The sequence below is a fragment of the Amblyomma mixtum genome, chromosome 2 (genome assembly GCF_055824585.1).
Source record: "Amblyomma mixtum isolate Tamu chromosome 2, ASM5582458v1, whole genome shotgun sequence".
In the NCBI taxonomy this organism is placed as follows: domain Eukaryota; kingdom Metazoa; phylum Arthropoda; class Arachnida; order Ixodida; family Ixodidae; genus Amblyomma; species Amblyomma mixtum.
In genome coordinates this window covers 285,576,146-285,597,703 of record NC_143013.1, presented here as the reverse complement: position 1 = coordinate 285,597,703, position 21,558 = coordinate 285,576,146, and the positions used below count along the sequence as shown (strand labels likewise).

Here is a 21,558-nt window from a genome sequence, read left to right as displayed (position 1 = left end):
CGAAGCTTAACGATCTAAGGCACATTTTACCACAACTTTAGCCGTTAGACGCCGATCATGCTGACACTTCATAACTTGACTAGCAATAAGTCTGTGTCGACGTAAGGGCAGTGAATGCAAAAACCATGCTCTCGAATCGTCTCCGCTGTAGCTGCGGACCAATTCATCCAGCGATATATAAGCGCACTTTTTTATTAGGTACTTTTCGTGTTAGTGATAGAGTCGCATACCTACAACAGTATTTTTCTTTTTGCGTTAAAAACTCGCCATTTAGATCCTAAGAGAGCACTAGACATTCTTTACGAAGTTTACCAAGGTTCACTGCTCACTAACACCCCCCGCCAACTTCCTTCCATACCTTCACGGAGGAACTACAACGAGACGACTCACGAGCTTTGCCGTGACCGTCACCTTCCTCCTTCCCGAGCTTCAACCACGCGCGCGAGTTTCACGATCTGTCGCCTGGATGGCGCTCTCTGTTCACGCCGACTGCAACGTCACGCTGGATTTCCTTCCGCCTTCTTTCTCTCTCCCTCTTTTTGCCGTGACGTCACGGAGCATCTTCCTTCGCCCTCTCCCGCCGCCCGCTCCGTACATCCTCTCCCGGACAACCAGCGGCCAGAGCACTGGAGACCGAAGGAAGCATATTCGCGGGAGAGAAGATGAACGAGAGAGCGTGCTCGCGAGCACTGCTTCCTTTTCTTCTCTCTCTCTCTCTAGCACGCGAGCCGCTCTGGCGAGCCGACGGCGGCAGCGTGCTCGCAGGATCCTCGCGAGGCGCCGGCCCGCTGCAGGCGGCGGCTCTAGCGGCAGCTGACGACGCGGGCCACGCCGCTCTCCTTCCTTCCCACCTGGTGGAGAGAGAGGAGAAGGAGGAGAGTAGGAACGTGCTGCGCCCTCTCGCTCCTTCTGCTTGCTTCCTCCCCGACTTTCGCTTCCCACCCCCCAATTTTTATTGTCCGCCCGGGAGGCGCCGCGGGATGCAGCCGGAGACGACGACGACATCGTGCTCTCAAAGCGCTCCGCGCTGAAGTCGGGAACGCATCGCGCGCGCTCCTTCTCCGCTCACCTAGTACGAGCGCGCGGCGTGCTGTTTGGGACAGCGGTCCTGCTGCGCGAGAGACATCACCGGCGTTTCGTACGTACTGCGCGCGCCATCGTCGGCTCGCTCGACACCGGCGTGGTGACAACCTTTGACACTTGTGCTGTGAACGAAGCGTGTCGACAGCCGCCTTTAGGGCTGGTTTGATTGACGCGACGACGAGTTGCCGTATACTACAGCCAGTACTCACCTGCGGCGGAGAGTGTCAACGGATCGGCCGCGTTCTTGTCAGAAGAAGCAGACTGAGCCGTGAGGACTTTGTTGTACCCTCGTGGAATTCGTCGCGCGCTCAGTAGTCGTGATTACTTCTCAGAGGATACTTCTAAATTACCGAGCAGAAATATGAATTTAGAAGTAATAGTGTAAACTGATAATTCGAAGAGTTCCATGCCCTCGCTGTGTTAGAAACACGCGATCTTCACCGTTGACTCTGCGAAACTATTCGCTGCCGAGCGCGACAGAGCAGCGGCTTTTTTAAACGTGGATCGCACTCTGTGGGACGTCCGACATAGCGGAACGAAGTCTTCGTCGCCGTACCCAAAGGAAGTGGAGGGATAGTTCGACCTTCCTGCAAACCAGAAACAACAGGCTTTCTGGAGTTGGTTGTGCACGGTTGTTTCTGCCGCAACCCGTCAACTTTTGTCGTCATGAAACCAAAGTGGAGGTTCATCGGCGCTCTTCTTCTATGGACTTTCGTTGGCAGCTGCACTGCAGGTAAGTTCACCGTCTACTTTGTTTACTGAGACACATTGGTGTCGAGTGGAACTGAAACCATCCCTCACACCAGACTTCAACAGTTGTCACCGGCTTCGGGTATACACACGGTGTGCTTTAGCGCAACTATAGTGACGTAACTTGGCGGCTACGGTGAGATTTATCAGCGCAAGCGTCAGGTTAGGCCAAATGGCGATAAGTGGTAGAATCATTTCAAATCGAAACACAGGAAATCGACAAAGTTAATACGATTTGTAAGTCTTTCAAAGCGTCGACACTATATTAGTTTAAATAGAGGGTTGTGCGGAGTCTACGATGTTCTAGACATTTAGAACAGCGTTCGACTAACAAGTGCTTGAAGACCTGTGAATACGCAAACAGGCTCTCGCCATCAAGATGTTCAAGCATGAGGATATGGCGTTACTTGAACTGTGTTGACATGACTGGGAACATTAACACTTCGTTTCAAGGAAGTGCGTTATTACAGTGGTTCTCTGAGATGGTTTTTACTCAAGAAGGACGAAGTGTTGGCAGGCAAGTAAAAAGCGCTTCTTACATAGATACTCGTATCTTTATCATTGAATACGAACGCAATACCTTACGATTGTGAACAGCTGTGAGTATCAATATACGTCTTCCCTTAGAAAATTTTTTTATACAGCCTATAGACGGTCTATAGATTTCTGTCTATAAAGTCTATAGACTCTCGATATACCAATCCTAGAGAACAGTCTATAAGCAATAAAAATGCTATAGACAGTCTCTAGACAATCTATAGATTTATGGCTATACACTTTTAGTAAACTTTCGTCTATAGACACTCTATAGACTATGAATAGACAACAAGTAATATCTATAGGAAGGCAATAGAGCCTATAAGAAATCTATAGACTGTCTATAGACCATTTATATAAGGGTTTGACGTGTAACGCAATGGCTGTCACCAGTGCTGTGTGGACTACGCTTGACCTACTTATAACATTTATGACAAATCGCTGAGACAACAAAACAAACACCAACTACTTTGTGAACTAGCAGAGACCATGCGTAACAGAAACTTTCACGTTGATGCCACCTCATATGTAATGAGCGTGATTTTTTTCACGCTCATCAAAAATGAGGCTGCAAAATAGCGCCTGCTGTGTCCGCATCTTTACACAAACTGCATCGAGTGGTTATTCTGGGGTCAGCGGGAAACCACAAAGACCGCGACGTCAGTCTCAAGGCGGCTCGTTCGCGACCCCGTTTAATTAGAAAGCGAGAAACTAGTTGTTTCCGTTTTCACTTCCAGCGCTCGCGCGGTCGTTGACACGTGAATCGCGGCCATGCAGAAGCCGTGCTGCGTGTGTCACGAAGATCCGCGTCTCAGTGAGGCGCGTCTGTATACATATGCAAGCTTCAGGGAAAACGAGCGGGAGCTGAAAATACCGCCACTGCATGCGTTTCTCCGTGCCGGGTTATTCTTGTCCCTTGTCCCGAATTTTTGTTTTTGTTTAAGAACGTGAGAATAAAGCGAATAGAGTTTATCCTTTGGAGCAACGCCACATGTCATCCTCCTTCGATCAACTTACAGTAGAAACGCGGCATTAATCCTAAAATATTTTTCGTTGGGAATACACTTGCAAGTTCAGGGCGCTATTCATGACGCTGATGACTGGTAGTTATGGAAAGCCTGGTCTACATGTGCCTTTCTTATAACAGTCAACTACTCACAATAGTACTTGCTGGAAGTCATTTTTCAGAAACGCTCAAGGAATGGACCAGCAGTTTAGATCTCTTTTAAAATACATCATTCGTCTATATCGTTAATTTTACAGAACAGCATTGTTATTCCATGTTCTGCTATACTCCACAGCTGTCAATGCTTGGAATTTCTGTGAGTGGACGGTATTCAGTCAAGTGTTCTGCAATATCTTGCACTTATTTTCTTTAGATTGCATACATATTGTAAGCTAGAAATAAATAAATGCTAGAGTCCCTCTAGTTTTCTTCTGTGCTTTAAAACGCCAAAAGGGCTTAGAAATGAAGCACTGTTCCAGCTAACGTCTTCCGCAAATGAAATTGCTTCAGCCATATCTTCCTCCACCGCAGCAGCGTGGAGGCGTTATGCTTGTGCTTATCAGTTTTAAGTAGGGGTTCGATTTTTCTCTTAGGACATAAAAAAATGGCTGGTTGGTTTATAGGGGTTTAACGTCCCAAAGCGACTGAGGCTATGAGAGACGCCGTAGTGGAGGGCTCCGGAAATTTCGACCACCTGGGGTTCTTTAACGTGCACTGACATCGCACAGTACACGGGCCTCTAGCATTTCGCCTACATAGAAATTAACCATTAAAGTACGAATAATTCAATTTTCGAAATTAGGTTTAACCGAAAAATTCAGGATACTTGACACGTACCCCATAGATATCTGGCTACTGGGTAGGCTTTCCACACAGTCAAAGCATAAAACTAACAGAGTGCTGAAGCCAGGGACTTGGTCAGGCTGTGGTACCACTGGATTGGCGCAGTTGCAGGTTTTGAGGCATGGATGCTCCACCAGATACGCTTCTGAGGATCGTGAGGCTTCTCCCTCTCGCCGTCTTCTGGCGAATTTTTACCCTCTCAGGCCACTTCCTTGGTTAAGAATAGGCTTCTCCACTCCAAGGAAGCACGCTGACCCGAAACTATGCATACGCGTCACGAAAAAGTGCCATGTTCAGGCTGTATTGCGATGGCGCAGCGGCACTTACATCGCTGCTGTCAACACGCGGACCATGTGATATCGCATTCTCTCGCTCAGCCAAGCGCAAAAACAGGCCAACGATTGCATGACAACCTGATTTTTAGGCTATAAACTCCCAATTGCGTTTTGTAAGACGACTCCTTTATTTACTTTGACTTTTTTTTTACACGGACAGCATACCGATGGCAGGATTTTTTTTTTTTTTGGAGGGGGGGGGGGGGGGATGCGTTTTTCTCTGCGAGAAACCACAACCACTACTTTTTCCCTGAAGAAAGTAACAAATGCATTGCTCAAATAGGACCGCTCCCCCCCCCCCTCCCACTCATACACACCCCTATGAAATCACTCCCTCAGACAACCACTCATTAATCCTCCTAGGCTATGTACAACCATCTGAGCGTTAATTGTTTTTAAATCGACTGTTAATGTCGAAAAACAAACAGCAAGGAAAGCTGTGACTTTTTAGCGTACATGATTAGCCTATTACATCCCATACACACACGCGCACGCACACACGCACGCACACACACACAAACAACTGCAATTTCACCCGTAGAAAATAACATCCACCGGAAATAGCCGCAAACTGGGTTCATAAATAAGTACTCAAACATATCCGCCGAATTAAAAGATAAAAATTGAAAACTCCAACCCCTAGTTGTAAGCTAACACAACACACAACACTAACTACTTTCTCCTTTTTTGGCGCTGCCATTTTATTTTACACATTGCGGCTGCGCGTGCGCCAAGAAATAAAAGCCGAAAGGTTGGTAAAAAAAAAAAAGGGCAAAGAAGCGGCTATAAGGCGGGATTCAGAAGGCGTATTGCAGTTCAGAAATGCAGGCACTTCAGTGCCCTGGGCAAAGTATACGCATGCAAAGTACCAGCATGACTTGAAACCGCTCCGTTTTGGTATTTCAGGCCTGACAAATCATACACGAAACCTCGCTCATGCCAGGAGTTTCGCAATATGGGGCCACATGTAATAATTTTACCGTGTCACTGAGAGGCACATACAAGTGCTTTGATCGCAGGCAGCTTCCTATTTAACCGTGCCCCGAGAGAGACAGGACATGAAAACTCGCTTATGTAAGCAGCTCACCAAATGCAGTAAACATGTACTCGAATATATGATGGAAGTGCTCTGAATAGAGGAAATTTTTATTAGCGGTCATTCTATTCCCTTTCACTGAGATATAACCATGGATAAATGGGTTCATGAAAGGATCGTTCAGGTGAAAACACTCCCGAGCACATTGGTAGAAAGAAAAAGGTAAAACAAACTAGAAGCACAGTTAGAATCCTTTGAAACTTGTAAGGCACTTTGACTTGCGAAGAATACTTGTTCCTAAGAGGTAGAGCAAATCTTATCCTTAATAGAGCATGGGCCTCTGAGGAAGCTGTGCTGCGAGGGAAGACGCACGCGACGTTGTGCGTACTCTCGCATATACTGTTACTACTGGCAATGGCAGGTTGCCAGTCATGCTGCCAGTGGTCGACGATTACGCAGAAAACCAAACGTTGAATCTCTGAACACTGGTCTTGATAGTATATATTTTCTTAATGATGCCAACCACGTGTCTTTTGTCGAGTATTAGTAATTTCTGCAAGATGAACATCAATCAACTGCAAGGCCCTGGTACATAAAGTGAAAAAGTGCGATTAATGCAGGGAGGAAAACGCACGTTTGTATATCCAATGCACATAGCTTCAAGCAGCGTCTGACGGCCCACAGGATAAACGATGAGCTCGCGACTTCAGCTCAGGTCCTTCGTCCTTCTTGCTCTATAACGGTTATATAGGAAACTACAACTGTTGTAGTATATTAATTAAAGCGGTCAGCTTGTTTTTGAGACTACATAGTAAAGAGAATTCGAAATGCATCTAGCTCTGCTGAATTCAGCTCCTGAGGCTGACTCGAAATTATGTCACGTGACCAGTCCCTGCAACTGTTTCGCACTACCTCCGTCATCTTCAAGCGGGCCGCGCGCTGACCACGCGAAGCTCTCTCCTCGTGATCAGGACACCATCCCCGGGCGCGTGACCCGTGCTACGCTCATCGTGCAACCTTCGTTGCCACTCTCTAAACAAGAATACTCTCACATGGGAGTAAAAAAGTGTTAAGCTGTTATCTAGTGCACAACCTTTTATAAAAGGTTGCACGCTATATGACATCTTACTCCCTTTTACTCCTTTATATTTAGAGTGCATCAGGTGGGAAGTGAGGTGTCTGCACACCACCAAATTCTTCGAAATGTCCCTGTAGGGGTTGCAAGTAGTTATAAGGGAAGGATCGAGCGGCAGAAGCCTCACAGTGAGTGGGCACATGGATCGCTCCATGAAGGAAGGGGAGAAAGGGGTAATGTTAAAAAGACAAAACAAAAGCATTTACGCTCGTTGCCGGTGAGTTTCGCGCCATACGTGGCATAGCGTCAGTGTAGTCAATTGTACCGAAAGTAATGCAAAAACCAGTATAACTTTTTATTAACTAATATACGTCATTCCAATTCCACGTACTTGTAGAGCAACTCTTTCTCGAAACCTTAATGAATGTAGTCTTGATCACAAGGGATCAATGCGGGCCTGCGTCAGTTCGTCTACTCGCTGATGATTCGTGTCAGTGGTCGCAGTTGATGGTCTCCCACTGCGTGGTTTTTCTTCAGCGCTGGTATTTCTTGTTTAAACATCTTGATCCACCTAACCATATTGGTTTAATGTCAATGGAGTGATCTCCACAAACATTCAACAGTCTTCTGTGGATGTTGTACAACCTGCAACCTTAATTCGTCAGAAACCGTAAGACGGCCCGTGTCTTCTCCTTGGATTCGATTAGCTACATGTAGCGAAAAAGATAACTTAGTTACTTGCAACAAAATACTTTCGTTACATGCAAGAAAAACGAATGATTATTGTAGAAGAAGCGCTACTCTACAAACACGCAGAATTTTAACGATGTACGCCAAGTAATAAAGAAGTTACGCCAATTTCTGCATTACTTTCGGTACAACTCTCGTATTTCTCTCATTGGAGGGGTATAGGCTGTGAGCATAATACTACATTGCTTATTTGCGATTACATCCAAACAACCTCTATCGAAAGTAGAAGAAAAGCGGCCTGATAAGCTTCACCCAGTGGTGTGAACACAGGCATAGCCCCGATGACGGAATCAGGACAAGCACTCGCAGAACATTGTCCATAATAGGAGCGCGCACGCATCTTCGGCAAGCATCTCGCTGTTCGCGTCGACAACGACGCACTTGACAAAACGGTAACCGACAAAAGCTCCTTTCCTATGCAATAATTACATTTGTACACGTCACACGAGTGATGCAACCAGGTGGGTCCTGACCTCAGCAAAAGAAAGATTGTTGTGCATAACATTATTTTCTTTGGACTCCATCATGAGTCCTTTTCATCATCCGACCCGCAACGAGGACAAAGGCTGGAGTAATCCTGTTCAAATAGAATCAGAATAAAAAATTCAGGGGACACTTTGGCTCTCTAAAGTGCTGCAAGGCGAAAGTGTTTCCTGGCCACTGTTTGTTTTTATTTACTTTTTTATTTTTCTTATTTTGTTTTTATTTATTTTTTGCTCCCTTTCTTAATTTTATTGTTTTTTATATTTATTTTGTTTTTTGTTTATTTCCTTATTTTTATTTTTTATTTTCCTTTTCTTGACTTTACTCCTTTTATTTTATTTATGAAGCCCATGCATTCACTAGATGCGCCTTTATTCATGCTGGAACCTTGAGCCTTTTAAGCAGTGACGCCGAAAGGCGGACGAGTCTGCCGATGCGTCTGTCGACACGGCTGCCGACGCGTGTCGACACTCCTGCCGATGCGTCTGTCGACACGGCTGCCGACGCGTCTGTCGACACTCCTGCCGACGCGTCTGCTAACGACAGTATGAGGCATTAAAGGCTTTCGCCTTAATAGTAGTTCCGGTTGGTTGGTTTATGGGGTTTGACGTCCCAAAGCAACTAAGGCTATGAGAGACGCCGTAGTGGAGGGCTCCGGAAATTTCGACCACCTGGGGTTCTTTAACGTGCACTGACATCGCACAGTACACGGGCCTCTAGAATTTCTCCTCCAAAGAAATTCAGCCGCCGCGGCCGGGATCGAACCCGCGACGTTCGGGTCAGCAGCCGAGCACCATAACCGCTGAGCCACCGCGGAAAATAGTAGTTCTATCGCAGCCTGTAGCCAGTGTGGTTTGTGTTGGACACGATTGCAATGGCGAATGGTAGTCGTTTATCGAGGCGCCGTGGATTCTTGGAGCTACTACACGGTACACTGTAACTGCGCCTGCATCGATCAGGCGGTAACATAAAGCTTCTTTTGTTATTCTGATCTGATATCTAGTGGCTCGTATATCCAGCCCACTGCTAGGGCTAAACCCCGTGTTCGGAGGCTGTTGCATCAGTCAGCGCTTTGATTTCTTTATATATTAACCATCCCGTCCAATATTGCTCTTATACCGTCACTTTGCCGTCAGTTTTAGCAGTGACGAAACAGTCGCCCATTCGACGAGCGGACAAAGCCGCTTCAAAGCTGGCTCGTGGCGTAAGAGCCGATTATGCACAAAGACCGGCGCTCTTCGTCGTAATCTCTCTCGCTCCGTCTCCTTTTAATTTCTTTTCTGTTTTATTTTTTTGCTCGTGCGCGTCGTTCACTGCTAAGCGCAGAGAAGCCCTATTCAACCTGCGCGTCCCTCCCCACCCCAAGTATCCTACTCGCCACCCCTTGCGAAGAGGCCCCCGAACCCATTAAAGGCAGCGTTGTTATCCGCTGCCCGAGAATAAACGAGGCCTTCACGACGCAGTTGCTGCGCCAACCTCCCTGCTCCTTCTGTCTTTTACCCCTTAACTCCCTCTCCCTCACCCCATGCTTCCTCTGCAACTCCATTTGTTTTAATCTCGTTGCCTTGTTACGAAACGTAAGTATACGTACAGCCCGGTGTTCCTCGCTAATTGTTCCCCCGGCGAGTCACGGCGTTCCTGCATTTGTTTGCTGTTTGTACGAACGGCAATGTGTACGAGCCTCACGTATACAAACGGCGCCCAGCTTAAAAAAGACCGGTGCAGGGATCAGTCCTCTGCATGGCGTGATCGGCCTGCAGGTAGTTCGTTAGATGCGATGCGTGATGCTGGAAAGCAGGTTTACGGGAGCGATAACAACAAACTACTTGAATAGATGACTGCTCCAGTGCAAGTACGAGGGGGTTTATCTGTTACGAAGAAGGGAGGGGTGGGGGGGGGGGGGGGATTACATCGGGCAACGTTGCCCAACTACGGAAAGTTCAAAATTGAAAACCATCAGTTTTATCCCGGGAATGGCCCCGGAAAAACTTTTAACGAATCGTGATGATATGCAGCTGCGGTGAGCCTGCCCGTTCGGAGCTCTATCTAGGCAGGCAAGTTTTCAGAAAGGCTAGGCACGTGTTTCAAAACCCAAAAGTTCAATGAAAGTTCTGAACCAGTTTGTACCGGAAGTTATGTAGGGTGTTTCCACTCGTTTTGCTTGCAATTTCGGACGGCTCTCAAATGAGAACGTCAGTAGTGAGACCAAGAAGGCATTTCATATATTTAAAATTAGGCAAGCGTTTGCGAGTACATGCATAAGAGAACTCGGAGCCCTGCATATTTTTTGTAATCTCTGTAAGGATAACTCCGCCTAAAACCTTGTTTAAGCAGTCTCTATAGAGAGTCAATGAAAATTATGTGCGCCGTCTATTGAAATTTTCGCTGGCGATGTTTTACTATACCGCGTAGCGACACGCTACTATACAGGCGGTTTAGTTATTCATTACTCACCGCTGTAATTAAGCGCACGATTACGGCACTCGGCTGCTGAGCACCAATTTACTGTGCGTTGAATGCCACAACAAACAGCCGCACTTGAACACAGGCGGCTAAACTCCATCGTACACAGATTGCGATGCAAGTTAAACACACCCAGGTGATCAAAATCACTCCAGAGCACCACCACAACGGTGTGCGATTATAGCTCACAGCGCTGCTTTCGGAAGCAAGAATCCATTAACCTAACCGCTAACGATTATTCGCTTCGAACGCAATAACCGATGCTCACCCATATCTCGACTCCGCGTTCTCACCACCGATAAGCATGGACCGCCTCCAGCACAGCGGCGTAAGAACAATAGTTTTACATTCATCGCGATAAGGCGCGAACGGAACTGTGCGCGCGCACAGACGCATTCTTGCGCAAACAGTAGCCGAGGCGAGGCAGGCGGCCGAGCGCGCGCGGTATTATACACTAGCGCGCAATCGAGTTCACGGTCGAATGCCGCCCTTCATGCGGGACACCGGGGTATCGTGCCAGCCTTCGGCCGAGGGAGAGAAGGGAAAAGAAAGAACGAAGGGAAATAGCAACGAATAATAGAGGAAACCCTTTACAGGCATGTGCGTGCTTCCTGAAGTGTGTCGTCTTCGCCGTCTCGCCTATAACACCGAAGCCCGTCGCGCTGCCCTGGTGATCGCCAGCGCGTGATCGCCAGCGCGTGCGCGGCGCCATCTTGATTCCCTCCCCCCTCCCCTCTCTCTCCGAAACACTCCTTTTGTTCTACTCCCTCCTCTCTGCTCGAAAACCTGTCCCTTCCGGAGAATCGCAATTAGAAATCTTTCCGCTTCCGTGCCCGCATGCGCCTATATAACCGCGCTCGAAAGAGCCACGCCACGTTACAGTATACACGTGCAGGACTGGAGGAGAACTAAATACGTTTTGGAGACGGCGCGGTGAGGTCTGTGCGATTTACGGGAAAGAGGAAAAAGAAATAAATGACGGCTAGTATTAAGCGGATAATTGCAAGAAGAAACGGCGTAAAGAAGATGGAGAGGAAGGAGAGAAATGGCAGCTGAATATAAAGATAAGCAGTGAGGCGGTTATCGCTGTAGCATCCTCCGTTTATTCCTTTTTTTTTTTTCCTTTCTTCTTCTCTCACTCCCGAGGGCAGCAGGCAGTCTGGTGGCTGCAGCAGCCGACGAAGGAGAAAATTGCTCCACCGGCGGGTCGTTTCTGAAGGAACCGGGACGAAATTAAAGACGGCACTGTCTACGCTTGCCGGCGTATATATAAATGTATTCGTACGTATATGCCTATGAAGTGCAAGGAAGAAAAGAGGCGGTATATAACGCCTCCGGGGCTCTATAACGTTCCTGCTGGAATATTACTCGCCCACCCACTCTCCTCCTCTTCTTCCTTCTCCTGTCTCTCTATTCTATGCCGCTGCCTTCTTTTTTTGTCTTCTTTATTTCCCGCCTACATTGCTTCGACGTCGGCCCTTTGTTTCGGCAAGTAAAGCGCGTAAGAAAAGAACTTTTTTTTTGGCTGTTCTTGTCTAGACTGTCGTCGCGGCACAGGCTTCGGCCGACTCCCCGAGGAGCAGCAAGCCTGTTCGTTCCCTCAAGCGTTGCGGACACACGTCACGGTAGCTAGCTTATACGGTGGAGCGTGAGGAACTCGTTTCCAGGATGAGTTACGTAGGCTCCGAGAAGGCTTCGCGTATGCGCGCTCAAGATACACATCTCTGGGAGAAGGAAATGATATATCTCGACGCTCCTCAGCCGGCGGCACGCTTCAGGAGCGCGCCATCCACTGCAGATGTACTCCCAGGGCGCAGCCCGCAATCAAGCTTATTGCAGCTCGCTAGCTCCCTTGTCTAGTATCGGGCTTATCACTTGAAAATACTCCTTAATCTTCTCCGCAGAAACTCCACACACACTCGGGTAGAATAAACGCCCTCTTGTTCCTCCTTCGCAACACTTTCGCTTTATCTCGGCTTATCTGCCATCCAATCCAATTTTTCGGGTAGGAGAGCAATGCATTGTTTTCGTTTTGGCTGCACGTGAAAAGAAGATGCTGTCGCTGGTGCATCTTCTTCCAGACTTTTGGAGGGGACTTGCTTGTCCGATAACCTGGCCGGATGTCGTTCGTTTACACCATACCTTGGCTCCAGAGAGCTTCCAGGCCCGAGTTCTTTGAACCCTCGCGCAAACACCAAAATGCAGGTGACATGAAGCTGTTTGGATCTCGGACGTTTGGTGCTGCATATCAAGTAGTCTGCTTTCGACGAAAGGGAAGGAAAAATAATGAAGTTAATGAGCTGCAGAGATTTAAAAGAAAAAATTAAATATCGTTATGAATGTGAGAAGTTATTTATATTCGCAGAGGTAACAACTGGCGAGACATGTCGCAAGAACTAATTAAATCGCCGTTATTTGCTTCTTACCATGAAAGAAGCTCTAAATTCAGAGGCAACAATTCACCGCGTAATTAGATAGTTTAGTACCAGTCGAAGATCTTGCTTTGTTACCAGCCTGTTTATAGACAGGAAGTGCCTCTGGAAGTTTAACTTCCCGGCCTCCCCTGTAAAAATATTTTTAAACGTTTTGAATGGTTGAAATTCGCTGAATAAACCTGAGCCTGCCAGTTATAATGAAAATTAAGAGAGATGGACCCATTCAAGCCCGCACTGTTAGTATTCAAAGCCAGTACGTGTAGCAACTTGTCAAGACGGCGTTCGAGAGAATAGTTAGTTTTATTCAGTAGCCTTTGCTTTGTTGCGCTGTGTTTTGCATAGCACATATTCCAACCGCAGCGCCTTTGCTGGGTACAGCTATCCAACCACAACTCTTTCTCCTCCGTTTCCATCTATAGAGAGGGCATGCGTAGGTCACGGCACATGTACTTTTGCAATCCTGCTGGTGCTTATCCGCGACCACCTCTTCTATTTGAGATGCCTTTTTCAACGAAGTAAAACCAAAGTAATTGCAACAGGCCTAACACGCATATGCTGTTGAAGTTCCGAATATAGCGAAAGGCAGAGATATCCCGCATGCACCTAAGATGCACGCCTGCATCACACGGGCTTTCAAAGCACCTGTCGCGAACAAACTATGTGACATTATAAAACAACAACAAAAAAAGGCTTGTGGGCACCGGTCGCATCACGTTTCTCGAACGCCTTGAACAAAGCGACGACTCAAAAGAAACAGGAATGAAAGAAAAAAAAAAACAACCTCATTCATAACTCAACCGCGTCGGATATGGCTGCGGAAAGCACATAAAAGCTTTCGGCTCCCGTCTATAAACCACACCCCCGCTGTCATCTGGAATAAAGAGCTAAAGAGCACAAAATAATAAAAACGACTCATGAGATCGTAAACCACTTCTGGCACAGCCTTAACGTTTTGGCCGCGATGACAGGCGAGCCAATATATGGCACAGCTCTTACCTAAAGTGCACTCAAAAAGCCCCGCACCGCGAGGGATCGTCAGGGCACGTGGTATTCGAGGAACTCTTTTGTTTGCTCATCACTCTTGTATAGGCCGCGTACGCCGTTCGGTATCTCGAGCCTAAAATACCCAGTCTTATACAAAAGAGACAGGAACGGAGGCCGCCGGCGAGAGCGATGCGCACCGCGCTGCTTTCGGCGTGCGTTTTAAGGTTCTCGGACAAGTCGAAAAACGGCCTTACGCGCCCACGCATTTACCCACGCAAATACTCTCTGCGCCTCACATAAATAAACGCGCTGAAAGCTCCAAGAGAAACAAGTCACTTTCCAACGACCCGGGAAGGCCAACGTCGCAAGGATAACGCAGAGACATTTCTTCTGGACGCACTATTTATCGTTTCGCTTCTTCACTTTATTCTCGCGCCGCCTTCCCTCGCAAGCGGTGTGTGTAGACGAGGGATGTTCCCGTTTTCCTCGATGGTCCGTACAGCGTGATGAAACGGTTTCTGCGGGGCTTCATTTTCCGTTCATCTTCCGCCTCCTCATCCTCGGCGCCTCGCTACAGCGCCCTTGATGAAGAAATACAAACATAAAGAAGGAATGAGCGAAAAGTGAGATATACCCGACAGTAGGGGTGTGTGTGTGTGTGTGTGTGTGTGTGTGTGTGTGTGTGTGTGTGTGTGTGTGTGTGTGTGTGTGTGTGTATATATATATATATATATATATATATATATATATATATATATATATATATATATATATATATATATATATATATATATATAGTGGTGAGCAAGGGACGACACCGCGACTTCCATAGCGAAGAAAATTTCATAACGTCCGATGAAGAAGCGCCGGCGAGCTCGGCGGACGGGACCGGCCCGGCTTTCTTATCAGACCCCTGAAGCTCGCTAATGATAGAGGAGAAGAGAAAGAGGTGGGGTAGAAGGAGGGAAAGAGGGTTGGGGCTGCGGGAGCGGGTTGGAAAGGGGGGGGAGGGAAGCAGGGAACTTCTCCAGGGCTCAGAGTGCAGTGCGGCCACCGCGTCGTCGTACGGGCCGATCGATTGACATTTTCATTTGGGGATGAACCGACCCCTCCGGCGACCGAAGAAGTCGTTGCGCGCCCCAAGAGCTGCTCGGGTGGGGGAAGGGGATTTGGGGGACGATGGGGAGGCAGAAAAGGGATGAGAGGAGATCGACCTAGGGAGAGCGGGGAGCTTTAAGGAACCCTCTGTCCCGCTAGCGGGAGGAAGAGGGGGGCGTGGCAGTGGTGCGTCCCCCCAATTTGGACGACGCACCAGCTACACGGCCTGACCCGCTGCGCTGCTCGCCGTTCCAGAGATACATCGGTGTCCTCTTGAATTCTTTACCGTGACTTTCTATTTTTCTCTCTCCCTCTTTTCATTGTCTCTATTTTTTTCTTGGGTCTAATCTTTAAACCGCTTGAGTAATGCGTCTTATTATGGCTGCACCGGTGGCGTATTTTTTTTTTTAATTTTCACTCTAAAGAACACTAGCGGTTAGTGAGGGAAACATCGACCTCCCCAGAGTGCACTCGCAAAGGAGTAAACATACGAAGACTACCAATGCGTCTCTCTGGTAAAGCAGATCGTCGGTTTTTTGTGAATGCAGCTGCAATTGCCAGTGTAGATAAGCAAGTACTGCGGCATGCATCACGTTTTCATTTTCTCAAGGAAAAACTAAGTGAACAAGGGAGGGTAAAGCCTGAGGGTGGCCTCAGAGAAAGTGAGAGAGGCAAGCCCCCTGAGGCTTTCCCCTCCCTTATTCACTTTGTGATTGTCAAGCAATCATCTATCTGCTGCCCTCTCTCTATCATGGACCACAAAAAAGTGCGTTCTTCAAAATGCCTCACAGAGGAAACGGCTGCAGTATTACAAGTCAGGCATGCTCCTAGTCTTGGACAAAAGTGGTTGCATTAAAGAAAAAACGAACAGCAAAAGCGAGGGATGGCAAATGATGACGGAAAAGCACCGTCGTTCACATCCTTACGCTTTTACGAATTAACCATGCATGAAAAACACGCCATGGATCCCTGAGCATGTAAGATCCGGAGCTAATTAAACAAACCATTAGAGCTGTTGCTTTTATACACTGCTCGCATGATTGATCAGCGAGATATGCATCGCATCGTTTAGTCAGATTTACTTTTTTTTTACACCGAATTTAAAGCAAACGCAGTAGGCGCTGACTGGCGTGAGGTGTTAATGGATGCACGTAGAGTCTTCAACATCGCTTAGCGCCACGCCAGCCGTGTACACGACTGTCACAAAGCGTAACGCGTCGCTTGCGCGCGCCCGGCGTGGCGTGGCGTTCACCGAGAGCGCGCTGCTCGGCGAGAAAGGCAGCCAAGCGATTCGTTTCGCGCGGCACTCTCGCTGTGACGAACGAGCCTAGTCTCGGCGGCTGTTCTCTTTTGTCACTGTTTGTTGCCGCCGGCGAGTCAGGAGAGAAACAAACAAGCACGAAATACGACGATCGCTCAAGACGGTGCCGAGACGGGCGTGCGCTAAACGCGTTATGTAACCGGCCGTCAGATTCGAGTGTAGGAGACTCGTCGTGATCGTTGACAGGAACTTTGTAGCCGCGCGTGTTATTTGGAGAGAAACAAGAGGTGACGTTTGGGAAAGGAAAGATAGTGAAGAATAGGATCAATGTTTCCGTAGCGACGAGGGAATTGAGAACGCCGCCATTGCAGCTGTATAATACGAGTCAATTGCAGGCCGTGTCATTCACTCTTGGTTATACTAATACACTTGATGGGCAGGGCATGTAATGCGAAGGCAAGATAACCGCTGGTGTTTAAGGGTAACGGAGTGGATACCAAGAGAAGACAAAGCGTAGCAAGGGGCGGCAGAAAGTTAGGTGAGTGGATGAGATTAAGAAGTTTGCGGGGATACGGTGGCCGCAGTTGGCACAGGGCAGGGTTAATTGGAGAGACATGGGAGAGGCCTTTGTCCTGTTGTGGACGTAGTTCGGCTGATGATGATTATGACTCTTAATAAATTGATGATAGTCCAATAGAAAGAGCAGGGGGATGTGCGCTTATGGGAATTTGAGTTAACATGGGTAGAGCGTGTTAGTCGTTTGCTACCTTTCGACAACAAGGCTCATGGAAAGTAATGTATTTGTGATTGTTGAAAGCGCTGCTGAGCTTCCTAACGGTTTCTCTTTCCAAAGCGGATGCGAGATAAGGAAAATGAAGAGCGGGTCAGTTTTTTTTTTTTTAAGTTACTTGTTTGTGACAGTACAATCCACTATCATGGGTATGTGCCATTACCAAAGAGGTGAAAAACAGCAATTACTTGTTTCTGAGAAAGAAACAACGCGAGAACTACTTCGCACACAACCTAATACAGTCGGCCTACAGATAAAGTCGCAATGAATTTGATATTCACTGAAGGAAATTTTTCTGCACGAGAAGACTAAAGGCAGTGCTTAAATTCAGGGAGGTCTCGGGGAGTCTCAGATCCTTCACACCTCGCCCCCCCCCCCCCCCCCCCCCCCCCCACTAATATTGGCAAGGGATTTGAGGGCCCCCGTGCTAGAATGTAGCGTCTGCATGAATTCGAAGGTAGCTAAAACATTTCTTCTTTATCGTTTCGAAAATTTCGCTGTGATCATTAGTAAGAATCATTAAAATGTTTTCGAAAACGCGAGACGGAAAAAATAAAAAGTTGGCAGCACTGCACAAATGGTGGAAGGAAAAGGAAGACCCGTGCCCTCACAGCATGAGTTAGTTTAGGGCTGCCCGCCCTGCTTCACGGACACACAACAACAATAAGCCCACTGGCAAAGCGTGATGATCGTTTGTTTCAGGTCTGTGCAATAAACCGAGCAAACAGCGACCTTTAAAAATGCATAAAGCGATATGTAAAACAGGCCGCCAGCCACTTTCTCTCTCTCCATCTTCATTTCCCTCTTCACCTGTACATGAGCACTATGGAGCAAAACTTTAAGCACTGACTAGACGTCCCTGCGAAGACTGTCTCTCAAAAATCTACAGTTATGATGATGTATTACTTACATGCTGCATACCCGTAATACAAGCCGGACAGAGACTTCACGAGTCACGATAGAAAGAGAAGACATAGATACAAAAATGCCAAATCCAAGATGATATGCATTGCTATTATTAAAAAAAAAAAAGATTCGATGCTTCGTTTCTGAGCTAAACGTCGTTTGATTGATAACCATTGCGTACGCTTAGTACATTATCTGTATAAACAGAGCATTGTTTTTGAGTGCACGGGAAAAGTTATCGCGATTACGTCCACACCAATATTCCAAGGGGCTACAGAACTAATACCTATCAAATCTGACTTAAAGCTAAGTTGGTCGTATACCCCATGTGATATAGCACTCGAGAAATAGGAACGTAAAACCTCATACGCGAATAGCGCATGCGTTTACGCGAATATGCAATAGTGCAAGTCATGCTTATAACTGACATAAGAACATCACATCTACTTCCAGAGAAGGCCACACGCAGCGACTCTTAACCTGCGTTATGTGCGCTTAGGTAAGGAAAAGACTCACGAAGCTGCTATATACAATGCCACCATCCTCCCTCTTACTCGTGAAGCGCGCCACCAAGCGCCGAAGCCTGCGTACCGAGCGCCGTGGCCGCTCCTTCGGCCATCTCCTTGCTTCTCGACGCAAAGTGACCCATTAGCGCGACGAGGGCCCCTTAATTCTCCCTTCTCCCCAGCTATTCTCCAAGGCTCACTTCTTTTCTTCGCGAGATACGTACGCGACAGCGCTGCGCGCGCTGCCGCCGTCTCTCCATTGGCCACGAGCAGTAGAGAAGTCTCGGCAACGGACAGGCACTGAGGCCGTTCTCCTCTGGGGCCCCAGTCGGCCGGCGTCAATTAGCAGTGCCGGGCTCGCCGAGTATATGTAGTCGGCGGCGGCAAATTGGGCGCGCGGGGTCAGCAGGAGCGCCCAAGCGTCTCAGCCGCCGCCGAACGCCACGCGGAAGGCCTCCCCTTCCACCCCGCACGGCTGCTCTGAAGCCGAGGAAACTTCCGGCGCCCGGCGCCGGAAGACACGCGGCCCGACGACGCCGTAGGACGTCCACTTCCGTCCGTCGCGGACAGCGTGCTTGCGGACGGAGCATAATCGGCGCCCGGCCGAAAGGGAATTTGTAACGTACCGTAGAATGCTGCGATACAGCTTCCTATTCGCAGATGTAGAGACTTTTTTTTTCAAAACTTCTCAGGCCACACAGTTTAAACACGAATACGCCTGTATGGGAGTGAAAGGAAGTAAGTTGTCCTCTTAAGCACTCTCTTTTATAAAAGGGAATGCGCTAGAGGAGAGCTTACACCCTTTTTAGTCCTTTCTGTTTACAGCGTAGGGTATTAAAAGGGAAGCATTTAAATGCGGCGGTACACGTTATTTACAACCGAATCGCAAATCTAGAAAAAGCAGGAAGAGCGGAGGAAGCCGAAAAAGCAATGAAGAAAGGGTTTGGATGCTTAGTGCTTAGACGTCTGGTGCTTGCAGCATCTCTTTTTCGTCCGCACAGCAAATGCGACAGGATTACAATGAAGCCTATCGGATAACAAAGCAGTCCAGGCTCCACATAAAGGGCACCCATGCCTCATAGGCGTTCACTTCATAGTCGCGTAGGTATACGAGGGCAGGTTATCCATGCCATGTCTAGGCGAACTTGGAAGATAGCCTCAATAGAAAACGGAGTGCTGAGAAAAGGCGTGACAATTCGTCACCAATCACAAGCGCAGTCGGTGGAAATATATCTATGTAATAGCTTCCGCCCGTGCTGACGCAGGGGTGCGTGCATTTTTTTTTCTTTTCTGCGGAGAAACGTCTTTCGGCTTTAAGAACCTCAAACCCCCACGTCGCACACCCAGGTGCCACCTTATCAACCTATCCTGCTCTGCGCATATCACGTTCATTTTGTGTCGTTAGTATCTAATGCGCAAAACAGGGGACCTGAGAAAAAGGAGAGGGGAAGACAGATTGATAGAAAGAGAAGCTGTGCTAAACGGTCCATCACGGCCCTCAGCCAACCATGCCCAAGCCATGCCCAAATCGTAAGCAATACGTGTTTACCATTTTGCCCACGCCTCGTCCACAAAAGTGCGTATACAGTATTCGGAAAGAATCTGCGGGCTTTCGCAGTAACGGTCGTCCTCATCATCCATCTTCCTACACCGAGACACTCCTTCTAAGCGATGCAGCAGTATCATCCAGAGGGACAGAACTAAAACAACAAAAAAAGGAAAGCGACAAATGTCCCAAGAAAGCGGTGTTTGACGGGCAGAAAGGCTATGATCAAGCATCTTTCTCGTCTCGTGCGCGTTGAACCACCGTAAACACATCCAGGAAGGGAAGTCCATGCCTTCTTCCGGCTCAGTCGCGCGCCGTGCCGCGGCAGCGGCAACAGCAGCGGCGACCGAGGCGTCGTCGTCACAGCTTGGACGCGACTGAGCGGTGGCGAAAATCCTCCGCCCTCGTATAGGTGGAGAGACTGCACGAAAACGCGGCCCCGACATCTCGCCACCGTCGCCGCCACCACCATCTCACCCTCCCGGACCACTGCTGTTGCAGCGGCAGTTCACGGGTCAGCGCCCCTTAATTTCCCGCTGAATCGTCGGGCCTGTGCGCTCTGGCGACGGCTGAGCGCCTATAGTATATACGTATATACACTATACACGTGGACGCTGGAGGCACATCATGGGCGGCTCTTGTGCCTCGGACCGTCCGTGGTTTACGTATACCCTCGCGTGCTTCTTCTCCACACCCGCCGGCTCTGCGTCCTCGCGGCCGAATGGCCTGCATTATCGGAACAATGGAGAGCCAGGCGCCGCGCCTTCCGTTTTGCGTCTGCGGGGACTAATGCTGAGCTAGACTTGTCGAAGGCGTTTGTTTGTTTGCCGGAGTGCGTGCCTGCGTCCGTGCGTGCGTGAGTGCGCATGCGTGCGTGCGTGCGTGTGTCCATGTATCTCTCTTCCTAGCTGCGCCTTCTCCCCTTTCTATCGCACTCTATATCTGCGGTCACTGGAGTGTATCCGTACGCGCCAGACCAATCAGCCCAGCTCTGGCTGTATGTCACTCGACTCAACCACATGCCAAACTGACAGTCTTAACAAGCTTACAGGAAAGGGAGTAATATAAGAAGCCAAACTACTGCCTTCACGGTGAACTGAAAGGTTGCAGTTACGGTGGTACGTATACTCCGTGATTTCCACGCTGGTTATGTAGCGGGAAATGCAGGTACCACATCAAGAAGAAGAAGAAGAACGGAATGGTTCAGTGCAATTTAAATGTGCCTGGTGGTACCAAGCGCAAATTGGATCGCTTCACACTGTTTTTGATCTGTTAGTGGCTCAAGTGGGCAAGTGAATGCCCAGAAGCGCGGAAACGTATTCGCAAATTTAACACGCACTAGTTCTAAATCAGTTTTTCTGTGTGTCGTTTTTTTTTTTCCTCCGTGTATCACTTCCATGTAGAAGTCTCTCGTCCACTTTATCTCTAAATCAGTTTTCTGTGTGCCATTTTTTTTTTCCTCCATGTACCGCTTCCCTGTAGAGATCTCTCGTCCACTTTTATCTCGCCATTTATATTGACTCTAACATCGCCATATCTCGCATCATTGCTCTTTTAGTAGCGATACATAAATCTGACCCCATCTTCAAATAAACAAGCGAACATACTAACACAAAGACGCCGAGCTTCATAACAGCTACCTTATATGTGAGATTCGATGGTTCCCCACGG

General features: G+C 48.2%; 1 protein-coding gene across 4 annotated transcripts in view; it reads left to right on the top strand.

Annotated features, from left to right (window-relative positions):
- The first annotated feature begins 799 nt into the window (after positions 1–799).
- Positions 800–21,558, top strand: part of LOC149364342 (uncharacterized) — a 211,640-nt gene continuing 190,881 nt past the window's right edge. For 2 of the 4 annotated variants that reach the window (XM_089574279.1, XM_089574278.1), the window contains exon 1: positions 802–1,816. In XM_089574279.1, the coding sequence (XP_089430405.1) occupies positions 1,750–1,816 (67 nt within the window). In that variant the 5' untranslated portion in view covers positions 802–1,749. Of the gene's footprint in view, positions 1,817–21,558 lie in introns of all 4 variants that reach the window. The other 2 variants (XM_089574276.1, XM_089574277.1) reach the window with 2 other exon arrangements.